General features: G+C 40.1%; 2 protein-coding genes across 10 annotated transcripts in view; one reads left to right on the plus strand and one right to left on the minus strand.

The window, feature by feature from the left end:
* The window catches only part of LOC106569462 (DNA-directed RNA polymerases I, II, and III subunit RPABC1), a 9,078-nt gene extending 1,873 nt beyond the window's left edge, over positions 1 to 7,205 (minus strand). Inside the window, exons 1-5 of the mRNA XM_014140834.3 lie at positions 7,022 to 7,205; positions 4,189 to 4,363; positions 3,914 to 4,029; positions 2,385 to 2,465; positions 1 to 55 (exon numbers count right to left, since the gene is read on the minus strand). The exon at positions 1 to 55 is cut by the window's left edge and continues 4 nt beyond it. Coding sequence (XP_013996309.1) covers positions 1 to 55; positions 2,385 to 2,465; positions 3,914 to 4,029; positions 4,189 to 4,363; positions 7,022 to 7,078 — 484 coding nt within the window. The 5' untranslated portion in view covers positions 7,079 to 7,205. The remainder of the gene's footprint in view (positions 56 to 2,384; positions 2,466 to 3,913; positions 4,030 to 4,188; positions 4,364 to 7,021) is intronic.
* A 160-nt stretch (positions 7,206 to 7,365) lies between these two features.
* The window catches only part of LOC106569460 (uncharacterized), a 54,559-nt gene continuing 45,179 nt past the window's right edge, over positions 7,366 to 16,745 (plus strand). For 4 of the 9 annotated variants that reach the window (XR_014380357.1, XR_014380358.1, XM_082960959.1 and 1 more), the window contains exons 1-2: positions 7,367 to 7,538; positions 15,282 to 15,484. Coding sequence is in view for 3 of the 9 variants with exons in the window: in XM_082960959.1 (XP_082817085.1) it covers positions 7,514 to 7,538; positions 15,282 to 15,484 (228 nt within the window). In the remaining 6 variants the exon portion in view is untranslated. Of the gene's footprint in view, positions 7,539 to 15,281; positions 15,485 to 16,745 lie in introns of all 9 variants that reach the window. The other 5 variants (XR_014380359.1, XR_014380360.1, XR_014380361.1 and 2 more) reach the window with 2 other exon arrangements.

A 16,745-nucleotide genomic window follows, 5' to 3' on the forward strand; every position in this document is an offset into this window, starting at 1 on the left:
GAAGCAGCAACTCTGACAGTTCTTCTTTTGTCATCACTATGTGCTCAGGAACCAGCTAAAAAGATAGGAAATAAAAGACTCAAATCAAAGAGCATATAATTACAGAAAATATTTTGTTTATGTAGTATAAAGATATTGGGCTTGTTTGAACGCATCAGTTTCATGCATTCAGAGACCATCGTTGATCAGTGCTGATCACCAACTTTCAAAGTGTTGCATTTTGGGTATAGAAATTGTCGGACTTGTCTACATGTCGACTGCATGAACTTTACAAAAACCACATGATCAAAGGTCATGCAGTTTTTTTTAATACAGTCCTCAAAGTTTCTCCACACCAACTGCCAGTGGTGTAAAGTACTTAAGTAGTATGTGTACTTTACTATTTATATTTGACAACTTTTACTTCCCTAAATCCCTGAAGAAAACAATGTACTTTTTACTGAATACATTTTTCCTGACTCCCAAAAGTACCCATTACATTTTGAATGCTTAGCAGGACAGGAAAATGGTCAAATTCACACAGACTTAACAAGAGAACATCCCTGGTCATCCCTACTGCCTCTGATCTGGCAGATTCACTAAAAAAATGCTTCGCTTGTAAATTATGTCCGAGTGTTGGAGTGTGCCCCTGCCTATCCGTAAATTAACAAAAACAAGAAAATTGTTCCATCTGGTTTAATTTAAGCAATTTGAAATGATTTATACTTAAGTATATTTTTGCAATTACATTTACATTTGACACTTAAGTATATTTAAAACCAGATACTTAGATTTTTACTCAAATAGTATTTTACTGGGTGACTTTCACTTTTACTTGAGTCATTTTCTATAAAAGGTATCTTTACTTTTACTCAAGTATGACAATTAGGTACTTTTTCCACCACTGCCAACTGCACCCTGTCTTCAGCCATCGACTGCATTGTGGGAGGCACTATTGTCAACCAATCATTAGGGTGTTTTTCCCTGACTAACGCAAATATGACCAAAGATGTGACTGAAACAAGAACCAACTATGCCACAATTCATTTGCTACAACGAATTGGCTACAAATAAATGTAAATCTTTGAGACCCCTCTTTCACAAATGTATTGTATGTTTTGAGTTTGTGAGTGTGTGATATGGACGGTAGAGAAAAGGTTATTTGGACATTCTGAAGGAAAAGTTTTAAAAAGAACACCTGCTATGTTGACACTGCCATGTTGATATGAGCCTCGTTAGAAAACACTGACTTTCAGTTGTCACAGACGTACCTCCCCCAACCATCGACTTCCATCTGTTCTCATCTGCTTTAGTAAGCCAACTCGAACACGCTCAAAGTCCCCTTCAGGCAAGATACTGTGTGTGCAGGTTATACAGTTTGCAGCCAAATAATTGGCCCTCTTGCACTTTTCTAAAATAATTCCTAATTTCTTCTAAAAAAAAATGTTGCTCTCCACACCTTGTTATTGGATTTTCAAAATTGCAGAATAAATTTTATTTTTAATTTAGAAAATAAAACACAAATAGCATGGACAACATTATTGACACCCTGAAGTTAGTACTTGTTTGCACAGTCCTTGACCAAGATAACTGCTGACAAATGCTTCTTGTAGCCATCAATGAAGCATTCCAGGGTTCTTTTGATGCGTGGTTTTTCTTTGAATGCTTTGTTTGGTCGTGGGGAAGCCCCCACTACTGAAGGAGACACGAAAGCCTGATTGAACTTCACCAAAAATACACCTAAACAAGCCTAAATCCTGGGCGAAATGTTCTGTGGACAAATTATACAAAATTAGAGCCCTTTGGCAATACAGATCAGAGCTCTGTTTAGTGTCATCCAAATGAAGCATTCAATGAAAAGAACACCCTCCCTACAATCAACCATGGGGAGGTTTGATAATGCTGTGGGGTTGCTTTGCTGCCTCTGGTACTGGGGGCCTTGAACATGCGCAAGGCATCGTGAAATCAGCAGATTTATTAGGTCAAAAAGCACAAAGGAATGGTTCAAGAAGAAACACTGGACAGTTCTGAATCACATCCAAAACCAGCAGTTGGTGGAGAGCATCCCTCAAATATAGAAGAATGAGAGCAGTTTGCCAAATTGCCTGTAGAAAGGTGCAGCAAGCTTATTGATGGCTACATTATCTTGGCCAAAGGCTGTGCAACAAAGTATTAGCTCCGGGGTGCCAGTAATTTTGTCCATACCATTTAATCTTAATTAAAATTGTAAACTTATGTTTACAAAAATAAAATCCTTCTGCAATGCTGAGAATCCAATAAGGTGTGGAGACAAAGTTTTTCAATTTCATCAATTTTTTGGGGCAAGAAATAGGGAATTATTTAAGAAAGGTGGAAGTGTACCAATATATTTGGCTGCAACTGCATCTCTAAACTGGCGCACATACCTCATGCTCTGTGATGTTGATGAGGAGCTCCTGTTGTAGAAACTGCTCCAGGATGTATTTAGGTGCCATGTCCACCAGCGACTGAAAAGAAAGAAACAAGGGAGTCATAACTGGCCCCTGGATAGTGATCAGTATAGGACAGGGCCACACGAAAAGTAACAGCTGTTAAAATACTATGAAAAAATGTGTATTTTCTTCCTCTGCTCCATGGAGTAATCTGATGTGAATTAGCAGGTGTTAGCTGTAGTGTCATTATGGCTGTGAACTACAGTGCATTCGGAAACCATTCAGACCCCTTCACTTTTTCCACATTTTGTTACAGCCTTATTCTAAAATGGATTAAATAGTTTTTCCTCATCAATCTACACACAATACCCCATATTGACACAGCAAAAACAAGTTTAGACATTTTGGAAAATAAAAAATAAATAAACCCCGGAAATATCACATTTAAATAAGCATTCAGACCCTTTACTCAGTACTTTGTTGAAGCACCTTTGGCAGCGATTACAGCCTCGAGTCTTCTTGGGTATGACACTACAAGCTTGGCACACCTGTATTTGGGAACTTTCTCCCACTCTTCTCTGCAGATCCTCTCAAGCTTTGTCAGGTTGGATGGGGAGTGTTGCTTCACAGCTATTTACAGGTCTCTCCAGATACGTTTGATCAGGTTCAAGTCCAGGGTCTGGCTGGGTCACTCAAGGACATTCAGAGACTTGTCCCTAAATCACTCCTGCATTGTCTTGGCTGTGTGCTTAGGGTCGTTGTCCTGTTGGAATGTGAACCTTCACCCCAGTCTGAGGTCCTGAGAGCTCTGGAACAGGTTTTCATCAAGGATCTCTGTACTTTGCTCCGTTCATCTTCCCCTCGATCCCAGTCCCTGCAGCTGAAAAACATCCCCACAGCATGATGCTGCCACCACCATGCTTCACCGTAGAGATGGTGCCAGGTTTCCTCCAAATGTGACACTTGGCATTCAGGCCAAAGAGTTCAATCTTGGTTTCATCACACCAGAGAATCTTGTTTCTTGTGGTTTGAGTCCTTTAGGTGCCTTTTGGCAAACTCCAAGCCGGCTGTCATGTGCCTTTCACTGAGGCGTGGCTTCCGTCTGTCAACTGTTATTTAGACAGGTGTGTGCCTTTCCAAATCATGTCCAATCAATTCAATTTACCACAGGTGGAATACAATCAAGTTGTAGAAACATCTCAAGGATGATAAATGGAAACAGGATGTACCTGAGCTCAATTTAGTGTCTCATCTTAAAGGGTCTGAATACTTATGTAAATAAGGTATCTGTTTATGTTTTTAATCATTTTGAAAAAATAAAACAATTTGCGCTTTGCCATTATGGGGTATTGTATGTAGATTGATGAGGGAAAAAGTGTATTTAATCAATTTTAGAATAAGGCTGTAACGTAACAAAATGTGGAAAAAGTCTGAATGCACTGTGTATTATACAAGTGATTACTCCGAGCAGGAAGGAAGGCTAAAGAGCAACAGAGAAGCGTATTGGCTCAGTCCTGCCCCACCTGTTTGGCAGAAGGCGTCATCCCCATCTGGACCACGATGCAGGCACGTGTGATATTCTCCTCCTGCATGCGCTGGCAGTACATCTTTATAGTCTTGATTCCCACCTTGGGCTCCTCTGTGGACAAAGAGATTTGATGTGCAACAATTGTAGCGAAGTAAAGGTCCAGACAACTGATGCTCACAGACCAAAAGTAATTTTCCAAAAATAGCTAGTGACACCTTGGAAATGCGTGCATGCTGCTGTGGCAGTCAGGTCTATTTGTCTTCTAGTTACCTGGAAAGAAGACGAACATCTGGTCGGTCGGGTCATCGTTGTGGGCGACCAGTACAGTGAGATCTGTGCGCCGTGGGCGCCCTTCACTCGGCTTGTCCCCAAACTGGCTCTTGAACTCGTCCAGAGTCTGGTCCAACTCATCCTGCGTCACAAGGTAGCCTCTGTCATGGCACAACTATATGGAAGGGGAAAAACAAATAAATAAGTGGAGTTAGCTAGCTACCGGTAGCTGAAGAATCAATTACAGAAGACAGACGGAAGACAGAAGCAACCACCTGTGCAAATTAGCTATCTAGCATGCTCCGAACACCTGTAACTAAAGAAGGACGTGTGAAAACGTATTGTAACGGACAGTAAGTGCATTTGTGAAACTATTTTGATGCGATATGAAAGTAGAGGGTTTCTGGAACCGTACTGCAATTGAGAATCGATTCAATTTTAGATGGAGTGTTTGCCTGTTTTGGCTGCCAGAGCCTGTCTATCTCTGAACATATAAAAAGGTCCTTGGACCTGGCTCACCTAAAGAAAAATATTAAATTTTAAATTGTATTTTTAGGACCTCTAGAATCAGACATTATTTCATCTACTGTATCACTATCTATCTACCTATATTCAGTGCCTTTGGAAAGTATTGAGACCCCTTGACTTTTTTCACATTACAGCCTTATTTTAAAATGGAGGAAATAAAACAAAATCCTCAGCAATCTACACACAATACCCTATAATGACAAAGTGAAAACAGTTTTTGTTTTTTTATTTTTGCAAATGTATAAAAAGTATTCAGACCTTTTGCTATGAGAGTCGAAATTGAGCTCAAGTGCATCCTGTTTCCATCGATCACCCTTGAGATGTTTCTACAACTTCATTGTAGACAGAGTCCACCTGTGGTAAATTTTATTGATTGGACATGATTTGGAAAGGCACACACCTGTCTAAATAAGGTCCCACAGTTGACAGTGCATGTCACAGCAAAAACCAAGACATGAAGTCGAAGGAATTGTCCGTAGAGCTCAGAGACAGGATTGTGTCGAGGCAAAGATCTGGGGAAGGGTACCAAAGAATCTCTGCAGCATTGAAGGTCCCAAAGAACATAGTGGCCTCCATAATTCTTAAATGGAAGAAGTTTGTAACCACCAAGACTCTTCCTAGAGCTGGCCACCTGGCCAAACTGAGCAATCCGGGGAGAAGGGCCTTGGTCAGGGAGGTGACCAAGAACTCGATGGTCACTCTGATAGAGCTCCAGAGTTCCTCTGTGGAGATGGGAGAACCTTCCAGAAGGACAACCATCTCTGCAGCACTCCACCAGTCAGGCCTTTATGGTGGAGTGGCCAGACGGAAGCCACTCCTCAGTAGAAGGCACATGTCAGCCCGCTTGGAGTTTAGCAAAATGTACCCAAAGACTCTCAGACCATGAGAAACAAGATTCTCTGGTCTGATGAAACCAAGATTGAACTCTTTGGCCTGAATGCAAAGTGTCACGTCTGGAGGAAACCTGGCACCATCGATACGGTGAATCATGCTGTGGGGATGTTTTTCAGCGGCAGGGATTGGGAGACTAGTCAGGATCGAGGCAAAGATGAATGGAGCAAACTACAGAGATATCCTTGACGAAAACCTGCTCTAGAGCTCTCTGAACCTCAAACTGGGTCGAAGGTTCACCTTCCAACAGGACAACAACCCGAAGGACACAGCTAAGACAACGCAGTAGTGGCGTCGGGACAAGTCTGAATGTACTTGAGTAGCCCATCCAGAGCCCGGACTTGAACCCGATCGAACATCTCTGGAGAGACCTGAAAATAGGATCCGCCACTGACCCCGTTCTTCTTTCAGTCACCCACGTGGGTATAACCAATGAGGAGATGGCACGTGGGTACCTGCTTCTATAAACCAATGAGATGGGAGAGGCAGGACTTGCAGCGCGATCTGTGTCAGAAATAGAACTGACTTCTATTTTAGCCCTTGGCAACACAGACGCTCGTTGGTGCAATAATTGAATAATATTGATTTCTACATTTATTTTGCGACGCGAGCGGTGTAGTCAGCCTGTTAGAATTCCATTTAGCTTAAATGGCACCAAAAAATGTATCCCTTTTTTTTAACCACTACAATCTGTTCTTAGGACGAAACTGAAAAAGAACAACTTGTGTAGAAAGTAAACATCCGCACCTCAATGGTGCCAAGTGTTCCTATGTCGGCATAACAGGAAGTAGGAAAAAAATGGCAACTTCTGACTAGTTCTGGTCTAGCGTTTGATGACAACGATATACATTGCCCAGACGTAGATAATTAGAAAGAGCAGATTCTCACGATTAAAATTGTGTCCAATTAAAAAAAAAAAATCTAAATATACACATTTGGAGATATTAGGCAAAATAGACAGACATACCAATATTTCCCTATAGTAAACAATGGGACGACCTCAGAGTAATATGAGTCATTTTTTGTTGTTTACATTTTAACTATAAACAACGTTAGCAGGTATCCATTGCCAACTGTAGCGAAGTTGCCATTGTGACATAGTACAACAAAAAGGGATTAGAACGTTCGGAAGGCGAGTTGGTGCCACAGTGCTCAATATAACTAATATGAGCTGGCAGGGTGACACATGCTGTTAAAATAACGCCTGCTTTTTCGTGATTACTTCAAAACTACGACAAGCAGCTGGGATGTATGGTAATATTATGAAACTGGGCTCCACCGCGGATGCAATGAACTGATTTTTTCGAATAAAAAGTATTGTTAAAAATGTCATGTGTCCATTCTACCTTGGGTACTCGAGAACAAGTTGTAAACCGAGTGCCTGGGATGAAGAATTCTCAATTTTACAATTTACCTGCATGATTGTTTTGCGGATTTTCCATAGTCTGTAGGTCTCCTCCTCGTCATCCATAATATATTCTTTAGGTTAGCTATTTTCCAATGTGTTCCACCCGTGAGAAACAAATATTCACTCACGTTTTCCCGAAATCACAACTTTACTTCCGCACTTCGAAATCACGTGTTTAGGAGGTCTTCTTTTGTTTGTCTACAATTTTGCCTGCCATATTGATATTTGAACAATTCGTTTAAACGATTAGCTACATGAACAGTTTCATAATTTAATATGTAATTAAATAAGTCATATTTCAAATTAAAATTGTGTATATTTCAAATTAGTAACTTGAAGATTATTTAATCGCGGTAAAAACAGGCATTCATTTCTTACTGTGCATGCACCGTCTGATGCACTGAGCTATGGGTCTAATGTCGTAAACAAGATTTTCACGGACAGCTCTGTCAAGAAAACCACTGTTTTTGGTCTAGCTAATGTTTGCAAAACAACAAAATGCAAACGCTCCGGGAGGAAAAGGGTAAACTATCCATATATTGTAATTAATTGTATTGGTGACCTGTTGCAGTGTGCATTGCTGCCACAATTTCAAGCTAGCTAGCTAGCTAGCTAACCACCATCTTTGCCAGTAGTCTCGCGGAAAGGGCTATATAAAATATGGTTTGTTTAGTGGCTACACGGACTTTTCTGACGTGCAAACCGATATTTAATGTCAGAATTTGTAAAACATTTGGTTAATGTCAGGGTTAATGGTTTGGTTAAGTAAAGGGTCATTTTTCGATTTGGCTAGTCTTGCACGCCAGAAATGTCCGTGATGTATAGCCCTTCCCCCAGTCCCTCAACCTGAGGCTGAAGCTGGGGCCAGGGGCGTATTCATTACTCCAATTCTGTTGAAAAACGTTTCTTAAGCAGACGCAAACTGGATGAAACGTGATGGACCTCCCTGAATTCGTCCACTAGAAACTCTCGTTTTAGCTGCAAATTGTTTCGTTTTGCAACTGTTTGGACTAATGATTACACCTCTGGCTTGAGCCTGGGGACGAGGTTAAACCACAGCCATTTTGTAAAATATCTATAGCCAGACAGAATATCCTGCGTTCGAACTCAATAATATAAATCATTAGAAATGTTGTGCATCTCAGACAGTAGTATTTAATTTGTGTAATATGTGCAGAGTTTAGTGTAATTTCTAATGTGTGTAGCTATATATCAGGGGTGCTCAAACTTTTGGGTTTGGTGGGCCAAAGTATAATCTGACTGGTGGGCCAAACAAATATACATTGTCGATTTAGAGAAAATAATAGGTAAACAATAGCTTTTTTGAAAACAATTGTAAAATTACACTTCAAACAATCAAATTGCAGCCATATAACTTGACACCTAACACATTCTGATTACCAGTATTAAATATTTTACTGTTGTATCATATAAACTGCAACCAAGTTTCTATGTTTGTAAGGATTAAAACGTGAATATGTGCAAGTGAGATTCAGGATGGTCCTGAATAATTTTTTTTCAATCATGAATTGCATTGCCTTGCTTTTCTGGTTGGCTGGATGCAAGTTTCACCATCCAATTATTTAAAATTGACAGGAGTGCAAATTTCACCATGGCACGGGCGATACATTGGCACATGAGAATTATTAGAATATGGCAAATATTATTATATTTTTGCATTTTATCCATGCTTGCTTTTGTGGCCAACCTCAGACATAAAACAGATAGTGCCTTCAGAAAGTATTCATTCCCCTTGGCTCTTGACTTATTTCACATTTTGTTGTTACAACCTAAATTCAAAATGTATGAAATAGCTTTTTTCTCACCCATCTACAAAGTGAAAACATGTTTTTAGAAATTGTTGCAAATGTATAGAAAATAAATTTGTATGCACACCGCTTTGCTATGACACTCCAAATTGAGCTCAAGTGCATCCAATTTCCTTGATAATCCTTGAGATGTCACTACTAGGCTTGAATGGCTGGATCCCGGTTACTGAGATTTACGCCAAAACCACTTCCTTTTCCTGGGAGAAATAACTGCAAAAAAAACCCGGTAAATTATTTATATGAACATCATAACGTGAATTGGAACAGTGAAATTATATGCATTGTCTAAATCTGTCTCTCTACGGCCTTCTGTCTGCATGATGAATCATCAACGCACAGGGTGGGGACAGACATCTCAGTATGGAGCACAGTTCACAATGCATGTAGACCTATCATCTCATCATGGTAACTTTTTGTCGTATCACAGGTAGGCGTACATTTGCTGCCAATGATACAGTAATATAAAGACCGAATGCGTGTCTAATTTACACATTACCTTATTTTTTTAATTGTAAAGATTTTTTTATTGCAGCTGCAGTGTTTTAAAACAGCCTATCACTGAAATCATTGGTTTAAATCAGTGCACGCGCTACCATACTCTCACAGTCTTTCTCTCCATCAATTCCATTCAAAATAGTTAATCCAGTTTAAGATTTATATCAGGCCTATATATAGATGTCCTAGCCTACCTCTATCATGTAATTAATTCAATGCAGTATTAGCCTTATATTTAGCTAATGAATGATGGGTGATGCATAATAATCTTCGTACGTATAGCCTCTGTCTCTTACGCAATATGCGTGCTCCGCTGGCCTCTCTCCCTAAAAAATGCTCCTTAACTCTTGGAGTCCCATGCAGGAAAAGCTAGACTAGAACAGCTTGCTGGACATTATTTTCTTTAGCATTTCCTATGCCAATAGAATATTCGAAGAGGGACACAAGCTCATGTTTGCTGAATGTTAAATACAGCAGCCAATATAACTTTACAGATAGTTTTGAAAGAAGCGTGAACGCGCAATGGCGGTAGGTTATTCAGTTATTTATTCAGACCCATAACCATTCAATCTTCATGAAGAGAAGTGCAAGCCTTCTGCATCTCATTCTAGTCCTATATTATTCTAGCATGTCCTTAGAATGATGAATACAAGGACAACAAAACTTATTTCATTTAACTGTTGAAAGCGAGGAAAGAATGAAGCAACACTGGAGAGAGAAAGAAGAGGTAGGCTAATAACATTAGGGGAAATATTCAGAAAGGCATATGTGTCAGCCTACTAAGTATACAAATAGGCCCTATTATATTTAAAAATTAAAATCAAATTGCTAGCCTATACTTGTAACTTTGTAGGCCGCATGTGTTGCACCAGAGAAGCATCTTCTCTCGCTGCTTTATCATGGTTTGAACAAGGTGCGTAATAATACAGACCATTTTTCTTTTTTACTGTAAAAAATAAATAAAAATCAGATATGGTTTGAAGATGACATGGCATAATACAGACAGAAGCGTGTCTGTTCCCCAATATATTGTGTGTACTCAACTGACATGCATGATTGCTGATAATCAGATGAAGGGAATTAAATAGTCTATAATGCTCACCACCACGTTGCTCAACTCAGACAGTGGTGTGTAGCCTACTGTAGCTGCTGACAAAGTCATTCAAAGCCTATACTTTATCACTCAGAATGTAACTTTCCAGTACTACTGTTTTTGCCATGTAATATTATTAAAACAATCAGACAATCCCATAGTAGAATAATTTACCAAGTTGGCTTATTGTTATGTGTTCTACAGTGGGGGAAAAAAGTATTTGATCCCCTGCTGATTTTGTACGTTTGCCCACTGACAAAGAAATGATCAGTCTATAATTTGAATGGTAGGTTTATTTGAACAGTGAGAGACAGAATAACAACAACAAAATCCAGAAAAACACATGTCAAAACTGTTATAAATTGATTTGCATTTTAATGAGGGAAATAAGTATTTGACCCCCTTTCAATCAGAAAGATTTCTGGCTCCCAGGTGTCTTTTATACAGGTAAAGAACTGAGATTAGGAGCACACTCTTAAAGGGTGTGCTCCTAACCGCAGCTTGTTACCTGTATAAAAGAGACCTGTCCACAGAAGCAATCAATCAATCAGATTCCAAACTCTCCACCATGGCCAAGACCAAAGAACTCTCCAAGGATGTCAGGGACAAGATTGTAGACCTACACAAGGCTGGAATGGGCTACAAGACCATCGCCAAGCAGCTTGGTGAGAAGGTGACAACATTTGGTGCGATTATTCGCAAATGGAAGAAACACAAAAGAACTGTCAATATCCCTCTGCCTGGGGCTCCATGCAAGATCTCACCTCGTGGAGTTCCAATGAGCATGAGAACGGTGAGGAATCAGCCCAGAACTACACGGGAGGATCTTGTCAATGATCTCAAGGCAGCTGGGACCATAGTCACCAAGAAAACAATTGGTAACACACTACACCGTGAAGGACTGAAATCCTGCAGCGCCTGCAAGGTCCCCCTGCTCAAGAATACATATACATGCCTGTCTGAAGTTTGCCAATGAACATCTAAATGATTCAGAGGACAACTGGTGAAAGTGTTGTGGTCAGATGAGACCAAAATGGAGCTCTGGCATCAACTCAACTCGCCGTGTTTGGAGGAGGAGCAATGCAGCCTATGACCCCAAGAACACCATCCCCACCGTCAAACATGGAGGTGGAAACATTATGCTTTGGGGGTGTTTTTCTGCTAAGGGGATAGGACAACTTCACAGCATCATTTGACGGGGCCATGTACTGTCAAATCTTGGGTGAGAACCTCTTTCCCTCAGCCAGGGCATTGAAAATGGGTTGTGGATGGGTATTCCAGCATGACAATGACCCAAAACACACAGCCAAGGCAACAAAGGAGTGGCTCAAGAAGAAGCACATTAAGGTCCTGGAGTGGCCTAGCCAGTCTCCAGACCTTAATCCCATAGAAAATCTGTGGAGGGAGCTGAAGGTTCGAGTTGCCAAACGTCAGCCTCAACCTTAATGACTTGGAGAAGATCTGCAAAGAGGAGTGGGACAAAATCCCTCCTGAGATGTGTGCAAACTTGGTGGCCAACTACAAGAAATGTCTGACCTCTGTGATTGTCAACAAGGGTTTTGCCACCAAGTACTAAGTCATGTTTTGCAGAGGCGTCAAATACTTATTTCCCTCATTAAAATGCAAATCAATTTATAACATTTTTGACATGCGTTTTTATGGATTTTTTTGTTATTCTGTCTCTCACTGTTCATATAAACCTACTATTAAATTATAGACTGATAATTTCTTTGTAAGTGGGCAAACGTACAAAATCAGCAGGAGATCAACTACTTTTTTCCCCCACTGTATGTGAGATAAATATTCCTCTCAAGGCGCATCCAAGTTGCGAGAGCCATAGGAGGGAAACGTATTCTGACAAAAAGTCAATGCACAACATTGTTTTGGCAAATGTATTTTGAAAGCAGTTTTGGCCTTTGTTAAAAAAGAAGGGGATTACAGTTTTCCATTGCTACCATGTTTATTTCTCTACTCCTTCAAATTGTGCGTGTGACATCATTTTACAACTGAAGTTTCAACCATTGTTTAGGTGCAGCTGCACAACAGGGCTCTTAAAGGGGAAATGTCTTAAAAGAGCAACAACACTAATAGAAACCCCCAAAATGGAATTTTTAGAGTGAAGAATAATTATTTTGTCATGATTATAAATATGAATTTATGACTATCTGGATGTTGTGTCCAATAGGGTAAATTCAGTGTTTGTACATTTTATAGCCACTATGCTTCATCAGTTGGGCTACAGGTGATAATGCTTATTGCTAATAGAACATCTGCTAATGTAGACCCCTCAAACTCAACTCTGGACTTTGAAGCCAGTTCCACTGCATTTTTTCATTGTTCCCCTCTTAGACCTGGAACACCTGGTGTGCAATTAATGGTCAGGTAGAACAGAAAACCAGCAGGCTCCGGACCTCGTAGGGTAAGAGTTGAGTACCTCTGGTGTAGATCATGCATAGGCTATATTATTTTTATATTATTTTTACCAATATGTTTTTGGACCCATTTCTGGAGGTGATAATATTTTAGATGGTGTCAGCATAATTTTATTTTAATACATTTTGGGAGTAGAATGCATTTTTTAAAAGTCAGCAGAACTGAGCTTCTCAGTCCTTCTACATAAAAATTATCCTGGGGAGGACCCCGGACCCCCTAAGCAAGGGGACTGGAATTGGTCAAACTTGTGGTTTAATACATGTACAAAATGTTCAGGCCATAACTCAACAAAATGTGGAATAAGTTAAGGGCTATGAATACTTTCTGAAGGCACTGTAGGTGGGAGGGCATCACCAATTTATTAATGTACAATTTGCCTAAATAGGTAATTGAAACACTTCAATCACTTAATTTTTCTTCAACACTTGTTTTTGCAATTTCGTTTTATTGAAAAAAATTGGTGTGATGTCATTTCTTCCAGCTGTTGTTATTGAAGTAAGATAGTTAAATAAAATAAATCACTGGACAAGTTAATAGAAACATAGCTAATGACTGACATAACAAGAGTAAAACTGCTGATGCATTACCAAATTTCAAAATTGCACCATGTGTTATGTTTGAGGGGTGGAGGGGATTGGTCCGCGGCCGCCAGTTGCCCATCCCTGGTCTAGACGGACAGCAATTTCTGGTACTTCATAGTTCTGATCGGATGGCTTGTTCTGGTGTCAGGAAACTAAATACCACAATAATCAGGTAGTATACCTGGCAAGTACAACAGATCAAAGATTTTTGACCAAATTCGTAGTTACTGCACTTTGCCTTTGTAGAGCAGTATGCACAATGACTACTTTTAACAATTTACACTGAACATTTTACAAAAACACATTTACTGGAAGAACTGTGCAGGTGCAATCTCCCTCAGTATTTTGCGTGACTACGTTTTCCAAAACTCTTAAATATCTGCTCCGAATTAAGATTAAAAGATGTTTTCAGAAAAATAATGGGGTGTCAGCTATGACGTGACACCTTGAGTTTGAAATCTCTTTTGGTTATTGAACTGCAGTAAATAACGTGGATTTACACCCGGTAATGGAATTGCGATAATGACATTTCATCATGGGTCTCTGATCTGTACTATATGAATGTCATTATCTTCATGGTGATGTGTCCTAAATAGGTACACAAAAGTATAAATATGCAATATCCTCCTTTTGCATATTTGGGTAGTATTCTACATACTGGCTATTATTTTAATGAGCTCTGCCTCCAAACAAGACCACATTTGGTTGATCCGGACCAAATTTGAACCAATCGTAGAGGTCTATGTTTCACAAGTTTGGACATCAAAGTACAGCTTAGTAGAGTCCAGTAAATTACAGTAGAGTGAACCACATCTGAACCAATCATGGACCTCTATGTCTGGGCCAAATCAAGTCCGGACCGAACCAAGAATATGTATCTGTGGATGTTGAAATTAAGGCCAGGGCAGGCTGACCATATTTCAACTACTTTTCATCGTCCATGGACGTCCGGTGTCGGATGCTGGTTACAGTAAATGGAAAGAAACGGGCTCATGGGTAGGTGTCAGTCAGAGCCAGGAGAGGTGAGGTTACAACTAGAGAGAGGGAGGGGTTGTTCAGACTGTCACACTTGCTTTGACCACCAGACGACAGAAAGGGAAAGAAAACCGTTATGAGTTTAACATAACAGTATGCTAGTGGAAGGGAGGACTAGCAGGTTATTCAACTGTGGTTTGGGATTTCCCAATGTAGCCAATTTAATTTCAGTAATTCCAATACTGAATTTTTATGGAATTTCAAGGCACAGGGCAATGTTTTCTCTCGTGGTCCAGGTGGACCAAACCAAACATCGTCAACTTGGCCCTCGGCCTCAGATTGGTCAGCCCTGCTATATAGCTTCCTCCTAGAATTAGGAATTAGAATAATTTTATAGGATCTCTATAGCTTCCTCATTGATCAAGGCTGAATTTTATTCCCATAAGGTTTTCCTTGCCTCTGTTACTCCTCATCATTGATCTGACATGGATGGCACTGTAGAAAATTAAATGGGTGTCACGGTTGTTTACACCTACCTACCAGTTAATTTTAATAAACAACTAGAAATAACTACAGATTTTCTGGTTAATTAAGAAATCTAAACTTACATATGTGTTTTTGGTTTGCTGAGTTAATTAGAACATGCCAATTTCAAGCTTATCTTTCTAAAAAATGGAATGTTATTTCAGAATATTCAGGCAAGTTAGCTGGCTAACTCATTGATTCGGCTTTGTAGTATAACCCACTGGAAAGGGGAGTGAACAAGAGCAAAAAGGGTTGGGACATATATGAAGTATGCCCCCCCAAGTTATAGTAACTAGCTTGTTTTTTTCATTTAAATGTCTAATTTTCTCTTCTAGGTCCTCCTCTTCCTCTGTCGTCTCTGCGTCTTTTTATTCCTCCACTGCGCCTGGTGTGTGCAGCTCTGTGGCAGGTTGTAGAGCGGAGAGACATCATGGACTATGGGCTGCTGGAGGAGTTTGCCACCAGCGTGTTGGAAATAGTCCCTGAACTGATGACTTACAGAGAGAGGGTCCAACTCCTCATGGGACTGAGAGCACGGGTGAGTGGGGGTGACAGGAGGGAAAGGAGTTGCTGCTAGGCACAGATCTAGGATCAGTGTACCCTCCTGAAATGTGAACAATTTATGGAAGGAAAACATAGTGCTGTGATGGTCATGGAATTTTGTATGCAGGTTATTTGTCAGCCAAAGGACCTCCGTCAACATTATAACCGTTCAGATAGCAAAAAACTGCAATTTCTCACCTCCGCTCCTGACACTGCATGTGCACGCCTAGGACTCAAATCAGAAATGTGATGTTCTGTCTTTACTGTTTAGCCAAGCAGTATAACACTAACCCACCTTGCGAGTTATTTGCCGAACTGGGCCTGTATTAGCCTACAGTGCATTCGGAAAGTATTCAGACTAGTAATGCACCGATATGACATTTTTGGATGATACCACTATTCGATATTTTCCTTGCTAAAAAAACAATACCGATATTTACAATTTTAGCGGCCTTTTTAAGCATTCTAGTACAGTTAAATAGTTAACACACACATGGACGCAGCGGTCTAAAGCATTGAATCTCAGTGCAAGAGGCGGCACTACAGTCCCTGGTTCGAATCCAGGCTGTATCACATCCGGCCGTGATTGGGAGTCCCATAGGGCAGCGCACAATTGGCCCAGCGTCGTCCGGGTTTGGCCGAGATAGGCCGTCATTGTAAATAAGAATTTGTTCTTAACTGACTTATCTAGTTAAATGAAGGTTACACACACCACACTGACCAAAAGTTATTTTGTTGGCATTTACTTTACATTTGTCCCCATTACCAGTATAACATAATCAAAACCTATTTCTTTTACTTACTTGCTGTGCTGTTTCGTTCAGTCGTTTCATTCTCAACCAGGATTTCTATGGAACGCCGTTTGGGTCTTTGCTATGGAACGCCATTTGGGTATTTGCATGTCACAAAAGATGCTATTTAACACTATTTGACATGTCAAATAAGCTTGTTGACCAATCAGGACCTGAATATGACTGCACGTCACACCATAATTGCCGCGGTGATACATTTTTTATGTAGTTATTACACATTGATTACACTCACTCGTATTCATATGTCACAACGAGTCATGCTATAATGCTGGTAAAGTTGTCTCGCGCACCCACAGTACTGGTCATTAAAAAAAAGCTAGCTAGCTCATGGATGCAAACAATGTTCTTCCCCAAAAACATAGCAAAACGACATCATCTGTTTCAGTAGCTATAGTTAGCTAGCTATAGTTAGCTTCACCGTTAATCAAATAAGAACTGTCTTAT

This window comes from Salmo salar, chromosome 14 (assembly GCF_965601325.2).
Source record: "Salmo salar chromosome 14, fSalSal1, whole genome shotgun sequence".
Classification (NCBI taxonomy): Eukaryota; Metazoa; Chordata; class Actinopteri; order Salmoniformes; family Salmonidae; genus Salmo; species Salmo salar.